Source organism: Gorilla gorilla, chromosome 1, assembly GCF_029281585.2.
Source record: "Gorilla gorilla gorilla isolate KB3781 chromosome 1, NHGRI_mGorGor1-v2.1_pri, whole genome shotgun sequence".
Lineage (NCBI taxonomy): Eukaryota > Metazoa > Chordata > Mammalia > Primates > Hominidae > Gorilla > Gorilla gorilla.
The window spans coordinates 217,983,285-218,010,759 of NC_073224.2; the positions used below are offsets into that span (position 1 = coordinate 217,983,285).

A 27,475-nucleotide genomic window follows, 5' to 3' on the forward strand; every position below is an offset into this window, starting at 1 on the left:
ATAGAGACCTTATCTCTCTCATCACCCAACCTGCTAACACTCCCTTACACTCCCCTTTCTCAGTTCACCAGCACCCTGCGTTGGGGCCTGTCTAGTCCCCAAAGTGCTTCCAGAGCTCCGAGCCTCCTCACCTGACATTGGGCGGCCTGCTGAGCTTCTGGCTCCCCAAGTCCACCATGAGGCACTGGGGCCCTTGAGGCCTGACATTGCCGGCCCTTGTTCCCCCTTACAGGTGTGGCCCAGGTTACGTGGGTAACCCCAGTGTGCAAGGGGGCCGGTGCCTGCCAGAGAGTAAGTGGGACCATGGCCCAGGATGGGGACGATGGGCAAGGCAGGGAGCCCTGGGAATCTGGGGGATACTGGGTCTGGGGACAGGGCTGAGGGTGGGGTACCCCAGCTTTTGGGAGAGCAGAGATATTGAAGACAATGCTGAAAGGCCCTTCCTGTCCCGGCCCCCACCCCCAGCAAACCAAGCCCCACTGGTGGTCGAGGTCCATCCTGCTCGAAGCATAGTGCCCCAAGGTGGCTCCCACTCCCTGCGGTGCCAGGTCAGTGGGAGCCCACCCCACTACTTCTATTGGTCCCGTGAGGATGGGCGGCCTGTGCCCAGCGGCACCCAGCAGCGACATCAAGGTACCCATGGCCCTAGGCTCCTCAGCCCCAAGAGCCATCCCAGTGGGAGGGGAGGCAGGGGCCTGTCCCTGCCCTAGTGGGATGCTGTCCTTGCGCATGGGGCTGGATGTGAGAAAGAGTGTATCTGCACCAACAAGCTCTTGTCTCCTCCCCACCAGGCTCCGAGCTCCACTTCCCCAGCGTCCAGCCCTCGGATGCTGGGGTCTACATTTGCACCTGCCGTAATCTCCACCAATCCAATACCAGCCGGGCAGAGCTGCTGGTCACTGGTGAGTCCCTACGCCCCCTGTAACCAAGACTGCCTGTCCTGGGCTGGGCTGCAGGCTGCAGATTCAGGCAGATGGTGCATTCACCTGCTGGGAGGGGGCAGTGGTTGCCCGGACAAGGTCAGCAGCCATGGAGATGAGGAGAGGTGGCAGATTCAAGACTCATTTTAGAGGTAGGATCAGCAGGACTTGACTGGTCGGTGAGGGCAAAAGAAAAGGGTGGGCCGGGCACGGTGGGTCACGCCTATAATCCCAACACTTTGGGAGGCCAAGGTGGGCAGATCATGAGGTCAGGAGTTCGAGACCAGCCTGGCCAACATGGTAAAACCCTGTCTCTAGTACAAATGAAAAAATTAGCTGGGCATGGTGGTACACACCTATAATCCCAGCTACTCGGGAGAACTGAGGCAGGAGAATTGCTTGAACCCGGGAGGTGGAGGTTGCAGTGAGCCAAGATTGCGCCACTGCACTCCAGCCTGGGCAACAGAGCAAGACTCTGTCTTAAAATAATAATAATAATAATGCACCTCAGAGTCACCCTGCCCTGGCGTCCAGGGAAAAGTGAGACAGGGATGGGAGGGCGTCCATAAAGGCTGTGTCATCAAGCAGATTGCCACCGTGAGCAGTTGTTGCTTAGTACAACCGAGGAAGCTTTTAAAGGGAGCCAGTGTAAACCACGCACCTCAAAGTCACCCTGCCCTGGGGTCCAAGGAGCTGCAGTATGTCTAGGCCAGCTTCTGTCAGTCATTGACTGAGACCTATTCTGGGAGCATCAAGTCCCCTGCACATCTGTCCCACCCATGGGTGTGCACTGTGGGCTCCAGTGGCCTGAGAAAACCCTCAATGCAAAGAAGTGCAGTGGCTGGCAGAAGTCAGGCAGGTGGGCACGGGGGGTGGGAAGCATGGCTAGGCCACCAGCAGCACAGGCTACAAACAGGTCAGAGATAATCGCAAGTTTGTTTTGGACGTGTTAGTCTGAGACGTTTGGGAAGATATCTCATTGAGTCCACCAGGCAGGCATTTGGGTATGTGAGTCTGAACTCCGGTAAGAGGCCCCAGCCAGAGAAATGAGTCTGGTTGCTGTTGGCACAGGGATGGTGTTCAAAGCTATGGGACAGGATGAAGTCACCTAGGGAGAGTGTGGCCCGAGGACAGGGCCCCAGCCCAGAGTCCCGAGGAGCTCCAGTGTGAACATGTCAAATGGAAGAGGAAGGGCAGGAAGAGCCTGAGAGAGTGCACCCATGAGGCAGGAAGAGACAGGGGGCATCATGGGAATCAGAGGGAAAAGGGCTTTCAGGGCAGCCTCCCTGCTGGGAAGTCACATAAGGGCAGAGAAATAGCCCTTGGAGGTCATGCTTTGACAAGAGCGGTTTTCAGTGGAGAGAAGGGATAGAAACCAGATTGGAAGGAGGTGACGCATGGGTGGGAAGGCAGCGAGTGTGGACAACTCCTGCAAGAGTCTTGGCTCTGAAGGGAGGCCAGGAAGTGGGTCATTGACTGCGAGAGCATGAGGTCAAGGGGGAGTTTTCGGAAATGGGAAATCCTAGAATGCACTCTGGACCGAAGTGATCGCATGAGAAGGAGGAGACGCTGATGTCGCGAGAGCAGAAGAAGCCCCGGGGAGGGGTGGCACTCAGGCGCAGCAGTGGGATGGGGTGAGGGCAGGAGAAGGGGCTTGTCCTTCAGGGACCAGTATCTAGAGAGCTGGTAGATTTGAGAGGCTGGGAAAACTCCTGACTTGTTGTTTCTATTTTCTCCATAAGTGTGTGTCAGCGCCACTAGCTAAGAAAGTGGAAGGGTGGTTGGAGAGGCTGGAGGAGATGGGAGGAGGTGTGAAATAGTTGTTTTGGGGGGATAGAAACTCAAACCAGACGGAGAAACCCAGTTGGAGTGAGGTGTGATGTGTCAGGAGCTCATTGTGGTCTGTGATCAGGAACTGGAGCCAAGTAGACCCATGGTGTGATGTTCCCCAACCACATCCTGTGGCCACTCTGTGCTGGCAAGGAGGGTGGGGATGGTGGGGTTCAGCCAGAATGGGGGAGGGAGGTGCCAGGGGGTAGAATGAGAGCTAGGCTGGACCAGGAAGGAAGTGATGCCTAGAGGTTATGGAGAAAGACAAAGTGGCCACAGGACCGGGGCCTAGCCAGCACCGGCTCACAGGGGGGCTTCCCATCCCTGCAGAGGCTCCAAGCAAGCCCATCACAGTGACAGTGGAGGAGCAGCGGAGCCAGAGCGTGCGCCCCGGAGCTGACGTCACCTTCATCTGCACAGCCAAAAGCAAGGTGTGCAGGTCAGGGAGTGGGGATGGAGGAAGTCTGTCTTCTGGGGTCTCTGAGCCCCACCCATGACCCCCTTTCGCCTTGCCCTGCAGTCCCCAGCCTATACCCTGGTGTGGACCCGCCTGCACAACGGGAAACTGCCCACCCGAGCCATGGATTTCAATGGCATCCTGACCATTCGCAACGTCCAGCTGAGTGATGCAGGCACCTACGTGTGCACCGGCTCCAACATGTTTGCCATGGACCAGGGCACAGCCACTCTACATGTGCAGGGTACACCTCCCATCTATACCTGATTCTCCCACCCTGGCTCTCCCCCATTCCCACCAGAATTAGCACAGCATTTCTTCATTCTGCTGATCATTTCTGAGCACCTGCTGCATGCCTGGTCCTGGTCTAGGCTCTGCAGAAGCAGGGGAGAGAAGCATGTACAGTATCTCGGTCCTCCTGAAGTACACGTCCTAGGCAGGGAGACCATAAGCATGGGAATAAATGAACAAGCAAGATAACTACACATGGCGATGAGTGCCAGGCTAGGAATGACGAGAAAGCAAGAAACAAGGTGGGAGAAGGCCAGGAGCGGTGGCTCACACCTGTAAGCCCAGCACTTTGGGAGGCTGAGGCAGGTGGATCACTTGAGGTCAGGAGTTCCAGACCAGCCTGGCCAACATGGTGAAACCCTGTCTCTACTAAAAATACAAAAACTAGCTGGGTGTGGTGGCAGGTGCCTATAATCCCAGCTACTCAGGAGGCTGAGGCAGGAGAATCGCTTGAACCCGGGAGGCTTAGGTTGCAGTGAGCCGAGATCGCGCCACTGCACTCCAGCCTGGGTGACAGAGCAAGAATCCATCTCAGAAAAATAAATAAAATAAAACAAGGTGGGAGAGGCAAGGGCTACTCTAGATAGGGCAGTCAGGGAGGGCCTCTCTGAGGAGGTGACACCTAAGCTGAGACCTGAAGGAAAGGTAGGCATTGAGCAAGTTAGAGAGTTGGCAGAGTGTTCTTGGCAGAGGGAGCAGCACATGGCAAGGCCCTGAGGCAGGAGCACATTGCTATGTTTGAGGAACAGCAGAGACCACGTGGCTGGGGCTGTGGGAGGGAGGACGGGTGTGGGCAGACGGGAGAGCATGGAGTATGTGGTGGATCAGGGTAGGAATTTTGGATTTTATTCTAAAAGCAACAGGGAGTCATGGACAGGTCTCAAGGTGGGAGGTCACAAGGTCCTGTTGACATTTCCCAAGCTCCCTCTGGCTCCTGTGTGCACAGATGGCCGTGGAGGGCTAGCCTGGAAGCAGAGAAAGTAGGCAGCAGGACTGTTGTGTGAGTCAGATGACACTCCCCACCCTGAGTGCATGTTCCTTTTCCTCCCTTGTCAGCCTCGGGCACCTTGTCCGCCCCCGTGGTCTCCATCCATCCGCCACAGCTCACAGTGCAGCCTGGGCAACTGGCGGAGTTCCGCTGCAGCGCCACAGGGAGCCCCACGCCCACCCTCGAGTGGACAGGTGAGGCCGTGATGGGAATGACATTCAGGGCCTGACTCTCCTGGGTGTGGGAGGGGAGGGGCAGGACTCTGAGCAGGCTTGGTGGGTGCTGACCCCATGTCTACTCGTCAGGGGGCCCCGGCGGCCAGCTCCCTGCAAAGGCACAAATCCACGGCGGCATCCTGCGCCTGCCAGCGGTCGAGCCCACGGATCAGGCCCAGTACTTGTGCCGAGCCCACAGCAGCGCTGGGCAGCAGGTGGCCAGGGCTGTGCTCCACGTGCATGGTGAGAGGCCGGGCTCAGGGTGGGGGCCGGGAGTGTGCTCAGCCCAGGGCGTGTTCTCACAGGACTCTGTCTGCAGGGGGCGGTGGGCCCAGAGTCCAAGTGAGCCCAGAGAGGACCCAGGTCCACGAAGGCCGCACTGTCAGGCTGTACTGCAGGGCTGCAGGCGTGCCTAGCGCCACCATCACCTGGAGGAAGGAAGGGGGCAGCCTCCCACCACAGGTGAGGAGATGGGCCCACCCAGGAGGAGGAGGCCCACAGGCTCTGCAGAGAGTCCCAGCCACCTTCCCTCCCCCTTCACGCCCTACCCCACCTCCTCCTCTGTGGCTCCCTTCACCTCCAAGATGGTGGTCTCCTGCCCCTGCGTCCCAGCAGGGAGCCCCTGCCGTCCTCTTGGCTGCCTGGTGTTTGTCCTCCTTCATGCCCCACTGGGCCCTAATATTGGCCCTGCACCTGCCTCTCCCTTTTATGCCCTATCTGTCCCCCTGGCCAGCCGTTGTCCAGCTGCCTCTGGGGCAGCTGACCCATCTCACCCATGGCAGGCCCGGTCAGAGCGCACAGACATCGCGACACTGCTCATCCCAGCCATCACGACTGCTGACGCCGGCTTTTACCTCTGCGTGGCCACCAGCCCTGCAGGCACTGCCCAGGCCCGGATCCAAGTGGTTGTCCTTTCAGGTGTGGACTCTCTGGGAACGGAGGGGTGCGGAGGGCAAGCCAGGGCTCCCCTGGGGCCTGCTGACCCCTACTCTGGCCCCAGCCTCAGATGCCAGCCCACCGCCGGTCAAGATTGAGTCCTCATCGCCTTCTGTGACAGAAGGGCAAACACTCGACCTCAACTGTGTGGTGGCAGGGTCAGCCCATGCCCAGGTCACCTGGTACAGGCGAGGGGGTAGCCTGCCTCCCCACACCCAGGTATGTGGGCCCTGAGCCTATGGCAGGGGACCCAGGGTGCAGGGGCTGTGGCGGAGGCGGGGCCTGTACGCTGGGCGGGGGAGGCGGCACACTGCCCCACATGTTCCACCAGCAGAAGCCAGGCCTTATCTCCCTCCCTGCCAGTTTCTAGCATGGGATGGCTCAGAGCAGAGCCAGTGAGAGTTTGAATGAATCACTGAGGCTGAGGGAGTGGTGACAATAGCCCCCGTCCCTGTCCTCACGTACCTCTGGCTCTTCCTGGCCCAGGTGCACGGCTCCCGTCTGCGGCTCCCCCAGGTCTCACCAGCTGATTCTGGAGAATATGTGTGCCGTGTGGAGAATGGATTGGGCCCCAAGGAAGCCTCCATTACTGTGTCTGTCCTCCACGGCACCCATTCTGGCCCCAGCTACACCCCAGGTGAGGAGCCAGGTGTGGCTGGGCCGGGGCTGAGCCCTAGGAGCTCCCAAGGAAGATGCCTGTGGCTTCTTCAGTGGGACCAGGACAGGGGGGCATTCCAGGCAGGCTTTGACCCTTCAGTGCCTGCTCAGAGAGAGGATGAGGTTGAGTGGACGGGAGGGAGGTTAAGGCTGGTCCAGCTTACCTGGGCTCCCTATAAGTGACTGTTTCAGAATTTGTCAGGAAGCAGCAGAGTGTCCGGGTTGAACACTAAGCTGGGAGTCGGCTGACCTGGTTCAAATCCCAGATCTGCCCCTTAGCAACCTTGAACTGCTTTTAACTTTTGGGGCCTCAGATTCATCTATGAAATGGAGCAGTACCGCCCACCTGCTTGGTCATGGTATGGTTTTTTTATTATTTTATTTTATTTTTTTGAGAGGGAGTCTCGCTCTGTCACCCAGGCTGGAGTGCAGTGGCGCGTGATCTCGGCTCACTGCAAGCTCCGCCTTCCGGGTTCACACCATTCTCCTGCCTCAGCCTTCCGAGTAGCTAGGACTACAGGCACACCTGCCACCAGGCCGGCTAATTTTTTGTATGTTTTTTAGTAGAGACGGGGTTTCACCGTGTTAGCCAGGATGGTCTCGATCTCCTGACCTCGTGATCCGACCGTCTCGGCCTCCCAAAGTGCTGGGATTATAGGCATGAGCCACCGCGCCTGGCCAGTCCTGGTGTGGTTTAAATGAGACAGTGTCTATGGAAAGTACTTGTGAGCACACAGAAGACGTCCTGTAGAAGGGAGGTGTCTCACTGTCATCCGCATCCTTGGGCGCAGCCTGGGTAGTAAAGCTTGCTGGTTCCCTATGGGCCAGAGGAGCTCATCATCAAGAAGTCATGGGTGGGTCAATGGGCCTCCAGCTTGTGGTTAGAGGCTGGGGAGGGAAGAAGCCATATTCGGCTGGCCATGTGGAGGCAGAAGGGTGTGGCCCTAGTCCCAGAAAGGCCACCTGTCGGCCGTCCCCACTAGGGCCTGGTCACAGCCCAGAGCCTTCTGCCCCAGGGCTACAGGTTACAGCCCAAGAGTTCAGGCCTCTGAGCAGCCGCTCTGTGTCCAGTGCCCGGCAGCACCCAGCCCATCCGCATCGAGCCCTCCTCCTCACACGTGGCTGAAGGGCAGACCCTGGATCTGAACTGCGTGGTGCCTGGGCAGGCCCACGCCCAGGTCACGTGGCACAAGCGTGGGGGCAGCCTCCCTGCCCGGCACCAGGTATGGCAGCCCCGCGGGACCACCTTGCTTGAGGGGCTGGATGGGACTGTTCCAACCCCCTCCCAACCCACCCCATTTGCACACAGACCCACGGCTCGCTGCTGCGGCTGCACCAGGTGACCCCGGCCGACTCAGGCGAGTATGTGTGCCGTGTGGTGGGCACCTCCGGCCCCCTAGAGGCCTCAGTCCTGGTCACCATCGAAGCCTCTGTCATCCCTGGTGAGTGACTCCCAGTGACATGGAAAGCTGGAGGAGGCAGAGAGGCCTCCAGGGTGGTGAGATCCAAGGGATCCCTGTTGCTGACGGGGCAGAAGGCCCACACTGGAGCTGGCTGCAGGGCCCTGCCCAGGCCGACTCCACCTGTCAGGGTAACCACCGCCTTCCCATCACACTTCGCTTTGGCCACATGACTCCTCAGGCGTCCCCTCCCATCTCCTCTTCCTCTCTCCAACTCATCTCTGCCCTCATCTCTCTCACTTCCTCACTCCCCTCTGCAAGGCGTGGCCCATGCCCTGGTCCTCCCATCAGGGTTGCTGAGCTGAGGGCATCAAGTCCAGGCCCCCAGATGCCTGAAAAGCTGGATCTGGCCTTGAAACCCTGGGCTGAGCTAGCTGCAGGGTGGGCAACCCCTGCCCTCTCATCTCAGGAGCATCTACAACTCTCACTCCCATCCCCACTGCTGCAGGACCCGTCCCACCTGTCAGGATCGAGTCTTCATCCTCCACAGTGGCCGAGGGGCAGACCCTGGATCTGAGCTGTGTGGTGGCAGGGCAGGCCCATGCCCAGGTCACATGGTACAAGCGTGGGGGCAGCCTCCCTGCCCGTCACCAGGTACAGGGCACCAAGAATGTGGGACGGGGCCATGGACAGTGGGTTGCAGGATCCTGGCCCCTAGGCTGAGGGGCTGGCACTTCCTAGATCGGGGGGACAGGGGTGGGGCATCTGCTGGCCTCCGGGAAGCCTCCCTCACACCTCTGCCCACGGCTGCCCAGGTTCGTGGCTCCCGCCTGTACATCTTCCAGGCCTCACCTGCCGATGCGGGACAGTACGTCTGCCGGGCCAGCAACGGCATGGAGGCCTCCATCACGGTCACAGTAACTGGGACCCAGGGGGCCAACTTAGCCTACCGTGAGTGGGGCCACCAGGCTGGGCTGGGATGCAGAGAACAGGCTGGAGTGGCTTCAGAGAACAGGAGTGACCCAGTGACCATCTTATCCCTCAGCTGCCGGCAGCACTCAGCCCATCCGCATTGAGCCCTCCTCCTCACAAGTGGCCGAAGGGCAGACCCTGGATCTGAACTGCGTGGTGCCCGGGCAGTCCCATGCCCAGGTCACATGGCACAAGCGTGGGGGCAGCCTCCCTGTCCGGCACCAGGTATGGGACTGGAGGACAGACAGGCCAAGAAGAGGAAGCGGGTCCCTGGGTGGCAGAGGTTATTGGGGGAGGGCTAGAGGCTCCCCTGAGATCAGGAAGCCCTGGACCCCATTGCACAGATGTATAGTGCAGTGGTTAGAAACCAGAATCTAGGACTGACTAACCTGGGTGTGAATTCTGGCTCCACCACTTAGCTTGTGACCTCGGACAAGTTACTTAACCTTTCTGTGCTATAGTTTCAGGGCCTATAAAATGGTAATAATGGTACGTACCAGCCGGGTGTGGTGGCTCACGCCTGTAATCCCAGCACTTTGGGAGGCCGAGGTGGGCGAATCGCCTGAGGTCGGGAGTTCGAGACCAGCCTGGCCAGTATGGTGAAACCCCATCTCTATTAAAAATATAAAAATTAGCCGGGCGTGGTGGCAGGCACCTGTAATCCCAGCCACTCGGGAAGCTGAGGCAGGAGAATCGCTTGAACCCGGGAGGCGGAGGCTGCAGTGAGCCAAGATCATGCCATTGCACTGCAGCCTGGGCAACAGAGCGACACTCAGTCTCAAAAAAAAAAAAAAAAAAAGTACCTTACAGAATTATCTTAAAGATTAAAATATATGCAAAATCCTCAGAGCTTAGGCTCACAGAAAGTACTCTTAGCTGTTAATATTTTACTATAATGCCATTAGCTATTGTTGTTACCATATTTTGTAGAATTTAGGATACCACTGATTGCAAGATCCGCTATGATTTTATGTACCTCTAAGAAAAATCTTCCATTTGTAAGGTTATTCATTGTAGATGCATCTTGATTTTGGAGACATTGAAATGTGTGTCTAGAATTGATGGGATGTGGTGTGAGTGTGTACCCAGCTCACTGGGGCTCCTCTGGTCTACCACCCCGCTGCTGGACAAGAGTCCCCCTTCCCCATGTGAAGGACAGGGAAACTGATCCAGAGCTGATGACCAGGCCTTGGGGGTCAGAGTGAGGCAGGGTTGCAGGTTATAGGAACAGGGGTCTCCTGAGGGCTCCCTCTGACTCACCCCCATTCTGGCCAGACCCACGGCTCCCTGCTGAGACTCTACCAAGTGTCCCCTGCCGACTCAGGCGAGTACGTGTGCCGAGTGTTGGGCAGCTCCGTGCCTCTAGAGGCCTCTGTCCTGGTGACCATTGAGCCTGCGGGCTCAGTGCCTGGTGAGTAGCTCTCAGGGAGGGCAGGGCTGGGGACCCAGGGTGGGAGGCTCCCCACTCTTGCAACGGCAGGATCAGGAGGCCAAGCCGCAGACTGCACCTGCCTTGAGACCAGGAGCCCCATCTCATCTCACCTCCTAGCCGGCTACTGACACTTTGCCCTCTGTCCCCAGCACTTGGGGTCACCCCCACAGTCCGGATTGAGTCATCATCTTCGCATGTGGCTGAAGGGCAGACCCTGGATCTGAACTGCCTCGTTGCTGGTCAGGCCCATGCCCAGGTTACATGGCACAAGCGTGGGGGCAGCCTCCCGGCCTGGCACCAGGTAGGAGGCAGGAGCTAAGGAAGCCTGAAGGACCCTGTAGCTGCAGTACAAGAGCATAGGCTTGACCGGGCCCAGTGGCTCACGCCTGTAATCCCAGCACTTTGGGAGGCCAAGGCGGGAAGATCACGAGGTCAGGAGTTTGAGACCAGCCTGACCAACATAATGAAACCCCATCTCTACAAAAAATCCACAAATTAGCCGGGCATGGTGGTGCGCGCCTGTAATCCCAGCTACTCAGGAGGCTGAGGCAGGAGAATCGCTTGAACCCGGGAGGCGGAGGTTGCAGTGAGCCAAGATCGTGTCGTTGCACTCCAGCCTGGGCGACGGAGCAAGACTCCGTCTCAAAAAAAAAAAAAAAAAAAAAAATAGGCTTTGAACTCAGGCATGTTCGAGTTCAGACACTGTTCCGCTACTTGCATGCTGTGTGACTTTAGGCCAGTCACTTGTCACTTGATTCCCTGACCCTCAGTGTCCTATGATTTTATGTACCTCTAAGAAAAAGCTTCCATTTGTAAGGTTATTCATTGTAGATGCATCTTGATTTTGGAGACACTGAAATGTGTGTCTAGAATTGATGGGATGTGGCAGCTCACTGGGGCTCCTCTGGTCGACCACCCCGCTCCTGGACAAGAGTCCCCCTTCCCCATGTGAAGGACAGGGACAGTGATCCAGAGCTGATGGCCAGGCCTTGGGGGTCAGAGTGAGGGGCCAAATGGGCTCATGCTGCCTACCTCATCTCCCCTGTAGCATGTCAACAAACACTGGTCCCCACTTTTCTCTGGTGCCAAGTCTCAGTCGTCCCTGGCATGGGTGAGGTGGGACGCTAGACCCAGTCCTGACACTGGGGCGGGAGATAGGAAGGGAGAAGGTGGTTTTCCCTGGAAGAGTTTCCATCGAGTTCCAGCTGGCTGGGCTGGGAGTGGCACCAGGGAAGGGAACAGGAGCTTGGCATGAGCCGCAGTGCCCAGCTCTGAGCCTGCCTCCTCCCTCCTGACCCTCCCAGGTGCATGGCTCGAGGCTACGCCTGCTCCAGGTGACCCCAGCTGATTCAGGGGAGTACGTGTGCCGTGTGGTCGGCAGCTCAGGTACCCAGGAAGCCTCAGTCCTTGTCACCATCCAGCAGCGCCTTAGTGGCTCCCACTGTGAGTGTCTCGGGGGTCATGCAAATGGTGGAGGGCTGGGGGACCCCGACTGCACCCTCAGCAGCTCCCACACCCTGCCTTACATCTCACCCTCCCAGCCCAGGGTGTGGCGTACCCCGTCCGCATTGAGTCCTCCTCAGCCTCCCTGGCCAATGGACACACCCTGGACCTCAACTGCCTGGTTGCCAGCCAGGCTCCCCACACCATCACCTGGTATAAGCGTGGAGGCAGCTTACCCAGCCGGCACCAGGTACAGGGCCAGCAGGTGGGGAGGGCAAAAGCAGGGCACGCCAACCCCCAATGGGAAGAGGGGGGACTCTCAGCACCTCACTCTGTGCTCATTCAGTCATTCAACAAACATTGAGTATCCTTGCTGGATGGGTCCTAGACTGGTGCTGAGAATACAGAAATAAGGCTCCCTGACCTCAGGGAGATCCACTTCTGCACCAAATCTCACTGAAAAGCTGCTCCGGGCCATGTCTTGTGCCTGACACTGAAGATTCCAGATGGAATGAGACAGTTGCCTGCTCTCAGGCAGCTCGCAGGCTGTGGGAGCCCCAGCAGGATACTGTGTCAACACTCCGGAGGGCCTTAACAGGCTTTCTGGAGGGGTGACAAAAGGCTAGACGTCCACCCCAGCCCAGAGACAGGCCACATGCCATGCTGGGAGCTTCACAAAGGCCACTGAGGAGGCAAGGCAGGGAGGCCCCCAGAGCCCAGGGGCAGCGGCAGCAGTGCCCAAGATGTGGAGGAGCTGCCCACACCTACTGCCACACCTCCTGCCACCTGCTTCCTGCAGATCGTGGGCTCCCGGCTGCGGATCCCTCAGGTGACTCCGGCAGACTCGGGCGAGTACGTGTGTCACGTCAGTAACGGTGCAGGCTCCCGGGAGACCTCGCTCATCGTCACCATCCAGGGCAGCGGTTCCTCCCACGGTGAGAGCAGAGAGGGCAGGGGGTCCAGACAAGTGGCACAGAGGGTGGCAGAGAGGTCCCCGGTGCCATCACTGTTATCTCACTCTGGCTGCGTGGTCCACACCCCTCTGTCCCCAGTGCCCAGCGTCTCCCCACCAATCAGGATCGAGTCCTCTTCCCCCGTGGTGGTGGAAGGGCAGACCTTGGATCTGAACTGCGTGGTCGCCAGGCAGCCCCAGGCTATCATCACATGGTACAAGCGTGGGGGCAGCCTTCCCTCCCGACACCAGGTACAGAGTGGAGCCATGGCAGCGGGGGTGGAACCTTGGTCTCCTGGGGTGAGCAGAGCAGGCTCCCTGTCTCACGGATTGGGCCCTGGGTAGACCGATAGCAGCCTCAATAGGCTGAGCAGGAAGGCCTGAGCCAGCTGGTGACCCCAGGGTCCCTCCACTCCCTCTCCCTCTCCTTCCCCATCCGCACGCCCAGACCCATGGCTCCCACCTGCGGTTGCACCAAATGTCTGTGGCTGACTCGGGCGAGTATGTGTGTCGGGCCAACAACAACATCGATGCCCTGGAGGCCTCCATCGTCATCTCTGTCTCCCCTGGCGCCGGCAGCCCCTCTGGTGAGTCTGCCTAGGAAAGGGACGAGGGATGCAGGCAACAGTGTTCCCTGGGGAGAAGGAACTTTCAGGTCAGAGTCCTCAGACCTGGTGGTACTCAGGCAAGGGCCAGCGGAAAGATGCGTGGGTTCAGTGGCTACGGCTACCCCATTTCTAACATTTCAAGTTCTCAATAGCCACGTGTGGCTTGCAGCCACTGGCTTGGCCTGTGCAGATAAAAAACATTTCCATCATCAAGGAAGTTTATGAATTTTGTGAGGGTTAAGTGAGTTAGTGCATGTAATGTGCTTAGAGCGTGCCTGGCATGCCAGAAGTGCTTTATAAGTGTTAACTATTATTATCATTTTTTTTTTTTTTTGAGAGGGAGTCTTGCTCTGTCACCTAGGCTGGAGTGCAGTGGCGCGATCTCAACTCACTGCAACTTCCGCCTTCCAGGTTCAAGCGATTCTCCTGTCTCAGCTTCCCAAGTAGCTGGGACTACAGGCACATGCCACCGTGCCCAGCTAATTTTTGTATTTTTAGTAGAGACAGGATTTCACCATATTGGTCAGGCAAGTCTCAAACTCGTGACCTCAGGTCATCCACCCACCTCAGCCTCCCAAAGTGCTGGGATTACAGGCATGAGCCACCATGCCCGGCCAAGTGTTAACTATTAGTGTTACTCTGGGGGGTGAGATTTTCTATGGCAGAGGGTCCCACCAACCCTGTTCCCAAATCTGACAACGGCTGTGCCAACTCACTGATCTCTGTTCCCCCAGCCCCTGGCAGTTCCATGCCCATCAGAATTGAGTCATCATCCTCACACGTGGCTGAAGGGCAGACCCTGGATCTGAACTGCGTGGTCCCCGGGCAGGCCCATGCCCAGGTCACTTGGCACAAGCGTGGGGGCAGCCTCCCCAGTCACCATCAGGTATGCAGCTGGCAGGAAATGGTGGGAGGGCCGCTGGATGTGGGGGCCCTGGCTAGCTTTGCCAAGAGGGAGACCTAGCAGCCCCCATGGGGTGCAGTACCCACCTGTGTCAGAGGTTAGACCCTGGCCCCAGGCCTTCAACAGTTCCAGACTGGCACCTGACTCTCTTCCTCTGTCCTGTCCCCTATTCAGACCCACGGCTCACGGCTGCGGCTGCACCAGGTGTCCCCGGCCGACTCGGGTGAATACATGTGCCGGGTGATGGGCAGCTCTGGCCCCCTGGAGGCCTCAGTCCTGGTCACCATCGAAGCCTCTGGCTCAAGTGCTGTCCACGTCCCCGGTGAGGGTCCCTGCAGTGGGACTGGAAGGCCGGGGGAGGGAGGAAGGGACAGAGACCAGGGGGCAGAACTGGCAGAAGGAAACACTTTCTGGCACTTGGCGAGAACTGCCGCTCTGATTCCAGACTTCACCTCCTGCCACCCGCACGGTCCCAGGACCAAGGAGCCGGCTCAAGTGGAGTGGCTCCTGTCCCTCTCCACGCCTTGCGAGCACAGGCTTTGGAGTCTGGCATCTGTGCATGAGTCCCAGCTCCTCTGGCCACACTTGGAGATGTTGCACAAGGGACCTCAGCTTTCCACGTGTCACTGTCCCTTATCTGTAAAGAAAGGGTAGTAGTGCTCTTGTACTCTACTATCTAATAGAGTTCCCAAAAGCCTGGGACTGCACCTCTGCGAGTATTGGAGGGTGATTTACACATCTTTATTAGAGCCGGTGTGGTAGCTCACACCTGAATCCCAGCACTTTGGGAGGCCGAGGTGGGCAGATTGCCTGAGCTCATGAGTTCGAGACCAGTCTGGGTAACATGGTGAAACCCCATCTCTACTAAAAATACAAAAAATTACCTGGGCATGGTGGCGCGTACCGTTAGTCCTAACTACTTGAGAGGCTGAAGCACAAGAATCACTTGAACCCAGGAGGCAGAGGTTGCAGTGAGCCGAGATTGCACCACTGCACTCCAGCCTGGGGAACAAAGTGAGACTCTGTCTCCAAAAATAAATAAATAAATAAATAAACATCTTTATTAGTACTGGTGGCATATAAGGGACAAAAAAACACATCAAGCCTGTCCTTATTTCTTGGAAATCTTTGCTTACGATGGGGCTAAGTAGTTAAGGTTTTTTTTGTTTTGTTTTGTTTTGAGACGGAGTCTTGCTCTGTTGCCCAGGCTGGAGTGCAGTGGCATGACCTCGGCTCACTGCAATCTCCACCTCTGGGGTTCAAGCGATTCTCCTGCCTCAGCCTCCTGAGTAGCTGGGATTACAGGTGTGCTCCACCATGCCCAGCTAATTTTTGTATTTTTAGTAGAGACGGGGTTTCACCATGTTGGTCAGGCTGGTCTCGAACTCCTGACCTCATGATCCGCCCGGCCCGGCCTCCCAAAGTGCTGGGATTACAGGCGTGAGCCACCGCGCCCAGTGTGTCGTTAAGGCTTTTTTTAAAGTGAATCAGTTGAAAGGAAAATGTCCAGTAATTAATAGCACAGGGGGCACATGCTATGCAGAAATCATGATAAGGGGACACGGATTGCTAAGTAGTAAACATGATCCAGCACTTCTTAGGTGTTGGACCCTATCATATTTACACATATTAGTTCATTTTATCCTCACAACAGCCCTTTGAGGTAGATGGCATTGTTCTCTCCATTTTACAGATGGGGAAACTGAGACTCAGAGAGGTGAAGTTGTTTTCCAAAGGTCATACAACTAATCAATGGCAGAGCTGGGATTTGAACCCAGGCAGTCTGGCCCCAGAGTCTGGGTTCCTAGCCACATTCTGTCTGAGTTTGCCAAACATTAGTGGTCTAGTGGTCTGTGTGGAAGTGTCTAGACCTCAGCCCTGGCCCCACTGGTGCTGGGAGCATGGGAGGAGGAGGAGATGGTGGGGCCATTGCCTGGGGGCAGGGCTGGGGGAATGAGAAGTGCCTCCACCTCCCAGGCTAGCCCAGCTGCTCCAGGCCTCAATGGAATGGGAAGGGAAAGAAGCCATGTCCCAAATGGCCTCTGGTCCTAACATCTGGGCCCCAGGGGAAGGGCTGAGGGCATCAGGGTGGCATCTCAGCTCACTGACCTGTCCCCTGTGCCCCAGCCCCAGGTGGAGCCCCACCCATTCGCATCGAGACCTCCTCCTCCCGAGTGGCCGAAGGGCAGACCCTGGATCTGAAGTGCGTGGTGCCCGGGCAGGCCCACGCCCAGGTTACATGGCACAAGCGTGGAGGAAACCTCCCTGCCCGGCACCAGGTAAAGGAGCTGGAGAAGGATGCATGCATCCTCCACACCTGCAGCGGTCCTGCCTGAATCCAGCGTTGAAGGGAAAGTGGCCTCAGCAACTGGGGCTTGTAGGAAATGGCAGCAGGAGGTCAATGGAATCAGGAAGTTGAGAGCGGGCTGGGCACAGCAGGGCCACCACCAGCCCCACAGCACCTTGGTGCAAAATAGAAAAGGACATCTCTGGCTGGGCGCGGTGGCTCATGTCTATAATCCCAGCACTTTGGGAGGCTGAGGCAGGTGGATCACTTGAGGTCAGGAGTTCAAAGCCAGCCTGGCCAACATGGGGAAACGAAAAATACAAAAATTGGCCAGGCATGGTGGCAGATACCTGTAATCCCAGCTACTCAGGAGGCTGAGGCAGGAGAATCACTTGAACCCAGGAGGCAGAGGTTGCGGTGAGCCGAGATTGCACCACTGCACTCCAGCCTGGATGACAGAGCGAGACACTGTCTCAAAAAAGAAAGAAAAGGACACCTGTTACTCAAGGCTCTTGACTTCCTCCTGCTGGAAAAACCATCATAATAAACATGCCCTCCACAATGAGGACTGTCAAAGGGGTCGCCTCCAACAGGATGCACCTACATATCTGTGCATGGCAGTCCCAGGATGTGGGTACCAGAGGCCTGGGCATCTGAAGGCACCCAGCTCACCCTCCCCGCTCTCACCCCACCTTGGCCAGGTCCACGGCCCACTGCTGAGGCTGAACCAGGTGTCCCCGACTGACTCTGGCGAGTACTCGTGCCAAGTGACCGGAAGCTCAGGCACCCTGGAGGCATCTGTCCTGGTCACAATTGAGCCCTCCAGCCCAGGACCCATTCCTGGTGAGTGATAGGGAGCAGTGGGCGATGCCGGAGCACAGGTGCGGGGCCCCTTCCCGGCTCTGCTCCTCTCCTCTCTCCCAGCCGGGCACTTATTGTTGCCTGCAGGCGGGGTTTCCTACCACGGAGGATCAAGCCAACCCAGGTGTTCCCAAGTCTGACAATGGTCCCGTCCCCTCAACCAGGGGGACCCCAGCCCTGAGTTTCAGGAGGACCCCTGAGTCCCCAGGGAAAGGAGACCCTTCTTAGGTTATATCAGCCACTCTCAAGCCACCACGTCCCCAGGACCAACTGGAGCTGGTCTTCACTGCCACCACCTTCAGCCCCTGCCTTGATCCCCGGAGCCTGGCCTCTCTCACCCACCCCCTGTGCCCATAGCTCCAGGACTGGCCCAGCCCATCTACATCGAGGCCTCCTCTTCACACGTGACTGAAGGGCAGACTCTGGATCTGAACTGTGTGGTGCCCGGGCAGGCCCATGCCCAGGTCACGTGGTACAAGCGCGGGGGCAGCCTCCCCGCCCGGCACCAGGTACAGGGGCCAGGATGGGGAGGATTCCAGGTCAGGCAAGGTTAGACCTGCAGTTGCTTTCTGTACGCAAACCTCATGCAAACACCAGCCTGCTTGGGGACCCCAGGGGATAAAATACGTTTGGGGGACGAGTTCACCAGCCTGCAAATCAGGAGACCTGGGTTTTTCTCTTGGCTCTGCAGCTGAATCCTTTCCTGGGCCTCAGTTTCCTCCACTGTAAAGTGAGTGGGTTGGACCTCTAGGATTCTGTGAATGAAGCTTCCACCAGCCCTACCAGCTGGGACCCTGAGCTTCCGAGAGAACTCTCGGGTACCGGCACAGTTGGGCTTGGGGACATTCCTTGTCCCGGGGACTTTGCCCTGATAACTGTCCCCTCGCTGCTCTGACAGACCCATGGCTCCCAGCTGCGGCTCCACCACGTCTCCCCTGCCGACTCAGGCGAGTATGTGTGTCGTGCAGCCGGCGGCCCAGGCCCTGAGCAAGAAGCCTCCTTCACAGTCACCGTCCCGCCCAGTGAGGGGTCTTCCTACCGTGAGTATGGCAGATGCCATGGGCAAGGGGGGAAGGGGAGGGCCCTGAAGCTGAGCCCACCCCTGCTGAGCCCAGCCCTCTGCCCCTTTGGCCCCAGGCCTTAGGAGCCCGGTCATCTCCATCGACCCGCCCAGCAGCACCGTGCAGCAGGGCCAAGATGCCAGCTTCAAGTGCCTCATCCATGATGGGGCAGCCCCCATCAGCCTCGAGTGGAAGACCCGGAACCAGGAGCTGGAGGGTGAGCCAGGCTGGTGGGCAGGTGGGCAAGCTGGGGGCAGGCATGGGGGTGCCGTCATCCCCACTGTGCAAGGGTGGGGAAGAAGTCTGGACGCCCCACATTCATGGTGTGGCCCTGAGTAAGGCCCTTCCCGTCTCTGTATGGCAAGAGCACTGGACCCAGGAGTTTCCAAGGCCTTTGTTACCTTCTGCTATCTGCGACTCCATGAGCTAGACACACCCAGGCCGGAGGGGTTGGGGAAGTGGGCCCAGGGGCACAGGCTGGCAGCACCAAGACACGAGAAGGACCAGGTCAATCCTCTCTCACCCTCCCCCATGCAACCTCACAGACAACGTCCACATCAGTCCCAATGGCTCCATCATCACCATCGTGGGCACCCGGCCCAGCAACCACGGTACCTACCGCTGCGTGGCCTCCAATGCCTACGGCGTGGCCCAGAGTGTGGTGAACCTCAGTGTGCACGGTGAGGGGACGTTGACCCTGTGGGGCTCTGCCCTGTTTCCAGCCCTGATTCTCAGCTCAGAGCCTCCAAGTTTAAATCCTCCTTCCACCATTGACTCTGTCTTGGGCATTCTCCCTCTCTGAGGCTCAGTTTCCACCTCAGTGCAGTGGGGAGACAGGTGCCCACCCAGCAGTTACTAAGCTGGAGGCCATGGCAGTGTGGGTGAGCAGCAGAGCCCTGCCTGTGTGTCAGTGGTTGTCATTCCTCCGCACAGGGCCCCCTACAGTGTCCGTGCTCCCCGAGGGCCCCGTGTGGGTGAAAGTGGGAAAGGCTGTCACCCTGGAGTGTGTCAGTGCCGGGGAGCCCCGCTCCTCTGCTCGTTGGACCCGGATCAGCAGCACCCCTGCCAAGTTGGAGCAGCGGACATATGGGCTCATGGACAGCCACGCGGTGCTGCAGGTGAAGCCGGGGCTGCCTCTCTGGGTCTGAGGCCCAGTCCATGGCCCAGCCTTGAGCGGGTGCTTGGAGGAGATAGTAGTGGATGGGCAGGTGGTGATGAGTGGATGGAGAGAGGAAGGGAGGAATGGGATGGGATGGGTGGATGACGAATAGACTGGAAGATGAGAGGGAAGAGAGAAGGAAGGTAGGAGAAGGAAGAAAGAATGAGTGGGAGGGTGGGTCGAAGGCCAAGTGGATGGATGGACTAATGGGGTGTCATGAGGGTGAGCCCTCAAGCAACCAGATGGGACAGCTAAAAACCAAGGAAAGGGCCAGGCATGGTGGCACGTGCCTGTAATCCCAGCACTTTGGGAGGCTGAGGCAGGAAGATCACTTGAGCCCAAGAGTTTGAGACCAGCCTGGGAGGCCAAAGTGGGTGGATCACCTGAGGTCAGGAGTTCGAGACCACCCTGGCCAATATGGTGAAACCCCGTCTCTACTAAAAATACAAAATTAGGCCGGGTGCAGTGGCTCACACCTGTAATCCTAGCAATTTGGGAGGCTGAGGCGGGCGGATCACAAGGTCAGGAGATTGAGACCATCTTGGCTAACATGGTGAAACCCCGTCTCTACTAAAAATACAAAAAAGTTAGCCAGGCGTGATGGCGGGTGCCTATAGTCCCAGCTACTCAGGAGGCTGAGGCAGGAGAATGATGTGAACCTGGGAGGTGGAGCTTTCAGTGAGCAGAGATCGTGCCACAGCACTGCAGCCTGGGTGACAGAGCGAGACCCTCAAAAAACAAACAAACAAACAAAATTAGCTGAGTGTGGTGGCACATACCTGTAGTCCCAGCTATTCAGGAGGCTGAGGTGAGAGGATTGCTTGAGCCCAGGAGGCAGAGGTTGCAATGAGCCAGATGGTGCCACTGCACTCCAACCTGTGCAACAGAGTAAGACCCTGTCTCAAAAAATAAATATATAAATAAGTAAATAAATAAATACCAAGGCAGGGTAGAGGAAATAGGGAAGACCAAGCCAGAGCTGGGGCTGACATCAGAGTCCCCACTCAGTCCCCACATAACCAGCCTCCTTGCTTTCTCCCAGATTTCGTCAGCTAAACCATCAGATGCGGGCACTTATGTGTGCCTTGCTCAGAATGCACTAGGCACAGCACAGAAGCAGGTGGAGGTGATCGTGGACACGGGCGCCATGGCCCCAGGGGCCCCTCAGGTCCAAGCTGAAGAAGCTGAGCTGACTGTGGAGGCTGGACACACGGCCACCTTGCGCTGCTCAGCCACAGGTGTGGCCAAGGGCTGGCACATAGGGCTGGCAGGGCAGGGATGCCCTGGGGTCTGAAATGTAGACACATGTGATCTAGAGATGATGTCATGCCCAGGGGTGGGGAGTACAGGGAGACCGTGTTGCTAGCATCCCCCAGTGATGGCCGAGGAACCCAATTGGGGTCCCCATAGAGGGACAGGATCACCCAGGGCCCTTCCTCACCATGGCCACCCTCTGCGGGTCCCTGAGGTAGCCCAGTGACTTCTGTCATCTTCCACTCGACTCCACAGGCAGCCCCGCGCCCACCATCCACTGGTCCAAGCTGCGTTCCCCACTGCCCTGGCAGCACCGGCTGGAAGGTGACACACTCATCATACCCCGGGTAGCCCAGCAGGACTCGGGCCAGTACATCTGCAATGCCACTAGCCCTGCCGGGCACGCTGAGGCCACCATCATCCTGCACGTGGAGAGTAAGGCCTCATCCCTTCTTTGTCTGCACCAAATGGAGATCTGAGCCCCCCGACTAGGCTCCACCCCACACAGAACCCCAGGAACCCCATCCAGAGGTCTCCAGGCGCTGCAGGGTCCTGGAGCCTGCCCTGCCTGACACCCACACCCTGGCCTGGGACCTTTGCTTTCCTTATCCCCAGTCCTCTGGGCTCACCATTCAGCTTCCCTGGACACTGGATCCAACGACCTGCTGCCATTCTGACCTTTGCCCTTCCCCATCCTGACCTCTATGTCCCCCCATTCAGGCCCACCATATGCCACCACGGTCCCAGAGCACGCTTCGGTGCAGGCAGGGGAGACGGTGCAGCTCCAGTGCCTGGCTCACGGGACACCCCCACTCACCTTCCAGTGGAGCCGCGTGGGCAGCAGCCTTCCTGGGAGGGCGACCGCCAGGAATGAGCTGCTGCACTTTGAGCGTGCAGCCCCCGAGGACTCAGGCCGCTACCGCTGCCGGGTCACCAACAAGGTGGGCTCAGCCGAGGCCTTTGCCCAGCTGCTCGTCCAAGGTAAGCAGCCCCGGCTCAGCGTGGAAGGGGATCACCTTTCCTCCTGGCCCTTTGATGACCCAGCTAGGCAGACTCGGGTGGGAAGGCCTCCCTCCATAACCCCACCTGGAATGCCCTCATCTCCCCTACTCTCCAGGGCCCGAGGCAGGCTTGCCTCCTCCAGGAAGCCCTCCATCATGTGTGCTCAGCTCCTCTAGCTCTCACGGCTGCTCCCCACCTTTGGCACAGCCCTGCACTGCCAAAGGAAACCATTCTGTGTACATAAGCACCCCAGCCTGCCTCCCCTGCCAGGCAGTGAGAATGCTCAGGGCAGGGCCTGGACCCAGGCATCTCAGCAGCCCTGGGCTTAATTGAGGGCAACAAGGCCCAGGATGGGCTGGGTAAATGCTTGACAAGGACAGCAGTGAATGAGTGATAGGAGCACCCACCCCAGCACGCCCAGGGCTTCAGTGGATCTTCAGAGAGCCCAGCATTTCCATGGCCTCCTGCATCAATGATACAAATGAGGGCTTTTGGGCCCCAAACTTAAAGCAGCACAGCATGTAGCCCACTGGTCAAGGGCCTGGACTGTGGACTCAGACCTGGGTTCAAAGCACAGCTTGGCCATTTGCTGGCTGTGCAACCTTGGCCAAGTCACTGAACCTTTTTGAGCCTCAGTTTCTTTCTTTTTTTTTTTTTTTGAGACAGAATCTTACTCTGTCACCCAGGCTGGAGTGCAGTGGCATGATCTCGGTTCACTGCAACCTCCATCTCCCGAGTTCAAGCCTTTCTCGTGCCTCAGCCTCCCGAGTAGCTGGCACTACAGGCACGCGCCACCACGCTTGGCTAATTTCTGTGTTTTTAGTAGAGAAGGGGATTCGCCATGTTGGCCAGGCTGGTCTCGAACTCCTGACCTCATGTGATCCACCCACCTCAGCCTCCCAAAGTGCTGGGATTACCGGCGTGAGCCACTGCGCTTGTCCTGAGCCTCAGTTTCTTAATCTGTAAAGTGGAGAGAACAATGCCAACCATGTAGGCTGAGTTGGAAAGGTACACAGAGGTAAACACAGATGTAAAACTGTGGCTCGCAGTAGGCACTTAGTAAATGGGGACAGTATGCATCAGCCCGCGCCTCCCATCTGTCCCCTGCATGTGTAGGTGTCTTTGCCATGGCCAAGTCCCTGGATTCTCTTATTTAAACTGCAGGCAGAATAGGCTTTGCTGTCCTTCCTTAAAATGTCTGAGTATGGCCGGGCGCGGTGGCTCACGCCTGTAATCCTAGCACCTTGGGAGGCCGAGGCAGGCAGATTGCCTGAGCTCAGGAGTTCGAGACCAGCCTGGGCAACATGGTGAAACCCCGTCTCTACTAAAATACAAAAAAAAAAAAAAAAAAAAAATTAGCCAGGCGTGGTGGCACACCTGTAGTCTCAGCTCAGCTACTCGGGAGGCTGAGGCAGGAGAATCGCTTGAACCCGGGAGGTGGACGTTGCAGTGAGCTGAGATCGTGCCACTGCACTCCAGCCTGGGAACAGAGCGGGACTCCATCTCAAAAATAGTCTTGAGTCCCTCCCACTCTTTCTGTGGCCTGCCCTCCCCACCCAGAAGCGAGGAGCTGTGGAAAACAGAGCCCAGCACTCCACAGGCCCTTATCCATGTTGGTGGAATGGCAGCTGTGTGTGCAGATGAATGAATCTGCCACTGAACGGTCTTTTTTCCCTGGTCAGAGAGGCTATCAGGAGAACATTCGTTGAATGTTGGGCTGGGGGTTTCCTGGGTCCCTGGAGGGGCATCAGGGACATCACACACACATATACCTGCAGAACCTCATACATGTCCCCGCAGGCCCTCCCGGCTCTCTCCCTGCCACCTCCATCCCAGCAGGGTCCACGCCCACGGTGCAGGTCACGCCTCAGCTAGAGACCAAGAGCATTGGGGCCAGCGTTGAGTTCCACTGTGCTGTGCCCGGCGACCGGGGTACCCAGCTCCGTTGGTTCAAGGAAGGGGGTCAGCTGCCTCCGGGTCACAGCGTGCAGGATGGGGTGCTCCGGTGAGTGGGGCCGGGGGCAGGACTGGACTTGGGCAGCGTAGCCCAAGGCTCACAGTGAGCAGAGTTAAAGCACCTGCCCCAGGGGGCGCAACATGAAGCACTGTCCTTGGACACATCACTTTACCTCTCTGAGCCTCAGTGTTCTCAGCTGTACAGTGGGTTATATAAGACTGAATGAGGTCCAGGCACGGTGGCTCATGCCTGTAATCCCAGCACTTTGGGAGGCTGAGGCGGGCAGATCACCTGAGGTCAGGAGTTTGAGACCAGCCTGGCCAACATGGTGAAACCCTGCCTCTACTAAAAATACAAAAAATTAACTGGGTGTGGTGGTGGGCACCTGTAATCCCAACTACGCTGGAGGCTGAGGCAGGAGAATCACTTGAACCCAGGAGGCGGAAGTTGCAGTGAGCCGAGATCGCACCGTTGCACTCCAGCCTGGGTGACAAGAGCAAAACTCCATCTCAAAAAGAAAAAAGACTGAAAGGAGATTGTCTGAAGCACTTGCACAGTGCTTGGTGCTTGGAAGGCCTTCAGTAAACAGTGGCCCGTTCATATTTATTATTAGCGGAGGAAAGAGAACAGGCCCTGGGGCCAGAAATACACAAATGACCCCAGATCTCAGCTCTGCTACTTGATAACTGTAATCTTGAGCCCTAGACCATAAGGTCTTTGTCTAAAATGAGTGTGGTGCCCCCCAACCTGCCTGCCTACCTCTAGTGGTTATTGGGAAACTAGAATGCAACACTGCGTGCTGTTCTACATCAGTTTTTAATGCCCACACAATTGCAAAGCATTCTTTTTTTTTTTTTTTGAGACAGAATCTTACTCTGTCACCCACGCTGGAGTGCAGTGGCGCAATCTCGGCTTACTGCAACCTCCGCCTCCCGGGTTCAAGTGTTTCTCGTGCCTCAGTCTTCCGAGTATCTGGGATTACAGGCGTGTGCCACCACACCTGGCTAATTTTTGTATTTTGAGTAGAGACAGGGTTTCACCATGTTGGCCAGGCTGGTCTCAAGCTCCTGATCTCAAGTGATCTGCCTGCCTCAGCCTCCCAAAGTGCTGGGATTACAGGCGTCAGCCACCGCGCCCAGCCCAATTGCAAAGCATTCTATCAGTTGTTTTCAACTCCCTGATGTCTTATTATTTTTTCTTTATAGAATCCAGAACTTGGACCAGAGCTGCCAAGGGACGTATATATGCCAGGCCCATGGACCTTGGGGGAAGGCCCAGGCCAGTGCCCAGCTGGTTGTCCAAGGTAGGAGGGTGGCTTCAGGCCTCTGCTAAGAGCAGGAAACAGAGATGAGAAAGGCAGAGAGGTACAAGGCCCAGACCCTGTTCCCTAGGAATCCCCCTAAATGTGTCAGAATAAAGAGAATTATTCTATTTTGCCTTGCTTGTGTCTAGCATAGAGTAAAAGGGGCTTGATAAATATTTCAAGGGAGGGAAGAAGGATATGGATGGAGTGTGTGAGTGCTCAGATGAACCGATGAAGATTGAATCAGTGTGAACCAGGCATGGTGGAACGCACCTGTAGTCCCACCTACTCAGGAGGCTAAGCTGGGAGCATTGCTTGAGCGCATGAATTCTAGGCTGTGGTGAGCCGTGATCACACCTGTGAATACAGCCAAGACCCTTTGTCTAAAAAAAAAAAGAAGTGGACACGTGAGTGAGTAAATGCATAAGACCTGACAAGCGAGTGTGTTTGTGAGTGAATGCATGAAAAAGTGAATGAGGAATGAATGAATGCTGGAGCTTCTGCTCACCTTTCCTTGAGCAGTCTATGGCCTCCCTTGGGCCAGGCCTGCAGTGACTGATCTCACTGGACCTCTGCCTCCCTCCTCCCCAGCCCTGCCCTCGGTGCTCATCAACATCCGGACCTCTGTGCAGACCGTGGTGGTTGGCCACGCCGTGGAGTTCGAATGCCTGGCACTGGGTGACCCCAAGCCTCAGGTGACATGGAGCAAAGTTGGGGGGCACCTGCGGCCAGGCATTGTGCAGAGCGGAGGTGTTGTCAGGATCGCCCACGTAGAGCTGGCTGATGCGGGACAGTATCGCTGCACTGCCACCAACGCAGCTGGCACCACACAATCCCACGTCCTGCTGCTTGTGCAAGGTGAAGGCCAGTGGGGACTTTTGTTGGGGGACAGTGAGTGGGGCAGGGGCTTCTCCTGCTGCCATCTTCTGCCTGCCTGCTCTGCTCTTCCTTTCTGTTCACTTGGGACATTTTCCACTGTGTGTGTTTAAGGGGCAGGTTTCATAACAGGTGGCAGCAGCAGGGGATAAAAGTGAGATTCCCTCAGGGCAGCCTGGAATGTACAGGGAGAGAGCTAGGCCATAGAGCATCAAGAAGAAAAAAGAAACCTTGTCCTCATCTGCAGGGAGTGCCTGCTCTGCTGGGAGAGACCTGCAGCATAGTCTGAGGGCAGAGACATAACCCAGTCAACAAACAGACCTAATAGAGAGTAAAACAAGGACAACAGATGCAGGGCAGACACAAACACTGTGTGTTCTTTAAAGGCAATTCCTTTTTACCCCAAGCCCTGTGACTTGCCTCCAAACTTTCTTACCTATACTGCCCCTAGTGTGCACTTCTCAGGTCCCCAAAGGGCTGCACAATTTTTTGCCCAGGCATATTGAAGAGGTCTCAGGCTGTGGAGTGAAATGGATCTGGCCCTGAACCCTGACTCTGCCCAACCAGGAGCAAACAGCCGCTTTTCCCCTCTGAGCCATAATTTCCTCATCTGTGAAATGGAATGTAGTGGCTTCCTTCAAGGGGTGGTGTGAAGATGAAATGAATCAGGGTGCAGGCTGGGCACACATCTGTGACTGTCATGTTGATGGCCTATGTCTCTTCCATGCCTCTCAGCCTTGCCCCAGATCTCAATGCCCCAAGAAGTCCGTGTGCCTGCTGGTTCTGCAGCTGTCTTCCCCTGCATAGCCTCAGGCTACCCCACTCCTGACATCAGCTGGAGCAAGGTAAGTGCTGGAGAGGGAACCAGCAGGCATGACTTGGGGGCTGGGAACAGATCTGAAGCATCTCAGTGTCCCCAGGATGTGGCACAGGCTTGGCCAAGAGCAAACGCTCAATGTTGGAAGGTGGGCCTGAGGCACAGATGGGGGGTGGGCCCCTGGAGCCGTGGGCCAAGGCCAGGGCCCTCAGTGCTAGTGCATTTGCAGCTGGATGGCAGCCTGCCACCTGACAGCCGCCTGGAGAACAACATGCTGATGCTGCCCTCAGTCCGACCCCAGGACGCAGGTACCTACGTCTGCACCGCCACTAACCGCCAGGGCAAGGTCAAAGCCTTTGCCCACCTGCAGGTGCCAGGTAAGACACCACTCCTAAGAATTGGCAGTGCCCTGCCCACTCCCTGACTGGCAGGGTCTTCAGCTGTGCTCTCTGCTGGCAGAGCGGGTGGTGCCCTACTTCACGCAGACCCCCTACTCCTTCCTACCGCTGCCCACCATCAAGGATGCCTACAGGAAGTTTGAGATCAAGATCACCTTCCGGCCCGACTCAGCCGATGGTGAGCAGGAGGGTTAATTTGCGGGGTGGGCTGGCCTGGGTTGAGGGACCTCGTGGAGTAACTGCCATCATGGCATGAGCCCTGGCTGCCCCTCAGTCCTGCCCCAATCCCTCAGCCCTCCCTCTCCAGAAGCCCCCAGACCTCTGGGCCTCCACCCTGGTGTGCCTTCTCTTGTGCCTCCCGGCTTCTCCATCCCTGCCTCTGTGATATCTCCAGCCTCCTCGTGGCTCCTCTGCCACCGGGGCATCACCCCAGTCCTCCTGTCCCAGCTTCCTTTCCCCGTCTCTGCTCCTTCCTCCCTCCTCTGCCTCCATCTC

The 27,475-nt window shown here is 57.4% G+C and overlaps 1 protein-coding gene across 10 annotated transcripts in view; it reads left to right on the forward strand.

Annotated features, from left to right (window-relative positions):
- HSPG2 (heparan sulfate proteoglycan 2) overlaps positions 1–27,475 on the forward strand; it is a 114,868-nt gene that overhangs the window by 76,697 nt on the left and 10,696 nt on the right. For all 10 annotated transcript variants that reach the window (XM_063701917.1, XM_055387257.2, XM_063701927.1 and 7 more), the window contains 41 exons: positions 233–291; positions 466–633; positions 792–902; positions 3,081–3,181; positions 3,271–3,451; positions 4,555–4,680; positions 4,792–4,944; positions 5,021–5,163; positions 5,484–5,619; positions 5,702–5,856; positions 6,124–6,274; positions 7,366–7,517; positions 7,604–7,736; positions 8,203–8,348; positions 8,510–8,645; positions 8,740–8,891; positions 9,942–10,077; positions 10,248–10,399; positions 11,403–11,541; positions 11,640–11,791; positions 12,341–12,476; positions 12,594–12,745; positions 12,942–13,080; positions 13,836–13,987; positions 14,180–14,327; positions 16,133–16,284; positions 16,994–17,135; positions 17,511–17,662; positions 18,052–18,193; positions 18,291–18,431; positions 18,760–18,894; positions 19,148–19,332; positions 20,416–20,611; positions 20,883–21,062; positions 21,348–21,608; positions 23,430–23,634; positions 24,792–24,889; positions 25,481–25,747; positions 26,501–26,610; positions 26,812–26,959; positions 27,042–27,158. In XM_063701917.1, the coding sequence (XP_063557987.1) occupies positions 233–291; positions 466–633; positions 792–902; positions 3,081–3,181; positions 3,271–3,451; positions 4,555–4,680; positions 4,792–4,944; positions 5,021–5,163; positions 5,484–5,619; positions 5,702–5,856; positions 6,124–6,274; positions 7,366–7,517; positions 7,604–7,736; positions 8,203–8,348; positions 8,510–8,645; positions 8,740–8,891; positions 9,942–10,077; positions 10,248–10,399; positions 11,403–11,541; positions 11,640–11,791; positions 12,341–12,476; positions 12,594–12,745; positions 12,942–13,080; positions 13,836–13,987; positions 14,180–14,327; positions 16,133–16,284; positions 16,994–17,135; positions 17,511–17,662; positions 18,052–18,193; positions 18,291–18,431; positions 18,760–18,894; positions 19,148–19,332; positions 20,416–20,611; positions 20,883–21,062; positions 21,348–21,608; positions 23,430–23,634; positions 24,792–24,889; positions 25,481–25,747; positions 26,501–26,610; positions 26,812–26,959; positions 27,042–27,158 (6,140 nt within the window). The remainder of the gene's footprint in view (positions 1–232; positions 292–465; positions 634–791; positions 903–3,080; positions 3,182–3,270; positions 3,452–4,554; positions 4,681–4,791; positions 4,945–5,020; positions 5,164–5,483; positions 5,620–5,701; positions 5,857–6,123; positions 6,275–7,365; positions 7,518–7,603; positions 7,737–8,202; positions 8,349–8,509; positions 8,646–8,739; positions 8,892–9,941; positions 10,078–10,247; positions 10,400–11,402; positions 11,542–11,639; positions 11,792–12,340; positions 12,477–12,593; positions 12,746–12,941; positions 13,081–13,835; positions 13,988–14,179; positions 14,328–16,132; positions 16,285–16,993; positions 17,136–17,510; positions 17,663–18,051; positions 18,194–18,290; positions 18,432–18,759; positions 18,895–19,147; positions 19,333–20,415; positions 20,612–20,882; positions 21,063–21,347; positions 21,609–23,429; positions 23,635–24,791; positions 24,890–25,480; positions 25,748–26,500; positions 26,611–26,811; positions 26,960–27,041; positions 27,159–27,475) is intronic.